Below are 1614 nucleotides of genomic sequence, written 5' to 3'. Positions count from 1 at the left end.
ATGATATAATAATTGAAATTAATAATCGTAATATATATAATTTCTCTAACTCAATGGCTTCTCAAATTTTTATATTTACTTAGCAAATCTCATTTAAAATGTTTAAAAAGTTATTCCGTTTTAAAAGGTGTCGGGATATTTTTGTGATCCACAATGATTTTCACAATGAGTACGTTCACTCACACTTTTAAAATTGATTGAACTATAAAACACTTACTACTAAAATCACCAATAATACATATTCCAATGCTCTGAGTGTTATAACCAGGTGCATGTGCTCCGACATAATCCCAGCCTCGACCCTCGTAAACGTTTCCGTCCTCGCCAATAACAAAACTATATCCGATATCGAACCAGTGTCGATCGTCGATATGGAAATTTTGATATTGCCTTACGATGGCGGAACACGTTTTTTCATCGTAACAATATTTAGGCTCTCCTCCGTGATGAATTACCACGTAAGGTGTTGGCGTTACTTCCAGCAGTTCTCGTTCTACTGGTTGCCTAGCATGCCAGTTTTGTCTACTGATGATGTTTGGAACTACTGCGCATAATTAAAATTTTACTATTCAGATTTCTATAAATAGAACTAACATAAACAGCTGAGAACAAACGCACTCTTGGGCAGAATAAGATTCATAAGCTTCGGATAAATTGGTCAAATGTATCTACGTCTGACACTTGTGATTTGAACTTAGTGTATGTAATAATAATTTAAATATTGCTGAATGTTTTGACTCAAACATGATGGAATACGTTAACAATTTAACACCTTTTTGTGGATTTATGGTATTAATAGAAAAGGAGATTGTATAGCAAGTGAAACGTTTAAATCATGAATTTTCTTACAGTCACTTCTCTATGAACGATATTTGAATTTCATATCTAATATGATTAATTATCTAAACTCCGTTGGAAAAATTATGAGAGTATAATTGAAATATTCCATTCACCGTCATTTTTGAGATTAGCACAGTCGAGCGGAATGCCTAATACGATTTCCATTGATAAAAATGAAGCGAATGTAATCACTGTAGCTAGCACAGAACATTTCATAATGCCCAACATTGTATTAGTTCGTATCCACTGTAAAATGTAACTGAATGACTATCGAGCAACGTCGGCTTTTAAACGAAAAATTGAACGTGACGGGAAAGTCCCTCTTCAGCGCACGCTGAGTCTTTTAGCCCTCTCCCCTCTACGAAAGGTTTTATCATAAGAACGAAAAAGACATCAGTAAATTCGCTAGAATCTCCGGTCGATTAGTACCTCCAATATAAAGAAAATAGACATCGATTTGCAATCTATGATTGAGAAAAAGATTCGAAAGATAAAAGAATGATACAGATTGCATTGTTAAAATGATAAGATCTTAGCTTGATAAAACCACAACTATTTTGTTGACACACAACAATGTTACGCAATTTCTTACAGGTGAATTTATTTAAATGTTCGATTAGTTCATTCACTCATTTTTTTCTAAGAAACGAAAGATTCTTAGTTTAAAGAAAAAGAAACAGTATTTTAGTTATCTCGTTGATATTCGTGTTACTAATTTTTTTATCGGTTACACATTGATTGAATTGGTTTTGATAATCCAGAAAGGAAGATCAT

General features: G+C 33.0%; 1 protein-coding gene across 1 annotated transcript in view; it reads right to left on the bottom strand.

Moving 5' to 3' along the window:
- Positions 1-1083, bottom strand: part of LOC108628605 (peptidoglycan-recognition protein 1-like) — a 5750-nt gene extending 4667 nt beyond the window's left edge. Inside the window, exons 1-2 of the mRNA XM_018030650.2 lie at positions 954-1083; positions 184-544 (exon numbers count right to left, since the gene is read on the bottom strand). Coding sequence (XP_017886139.2) covers positions 184-544; positions 954-1068 — 476 coding nt within the window. The 5' untranslated portion in view covers positions 1069-1083. The remainder of the gene's footprint in view (positions 1-183; positions 545-953) is intronic.
- Positions 1084-1614: the final 531 nt, after the last annotated feature.

Source organism: Ceratina calcarata, unplaced genomic scaffold (assembly GCF_001652005.2).
Source record: "Ceratina calcarata isolate Rehan_Ccalc_2016 unplaced genomic scaffold, ASM165200v1 scaffold53, whole genome shotgun sequence".
Classification (NCBI taxonomy): Eukaryota; Metazoa; Arthropoda; class Insecta; order Hymenoptera; family Apidae; genus Ceratina; species Ceratina calcarata.
Note: the sequence above shows the minus strand (reverse complement) of the source record. Positions and strands in the feature narration are given on the sequence as shown.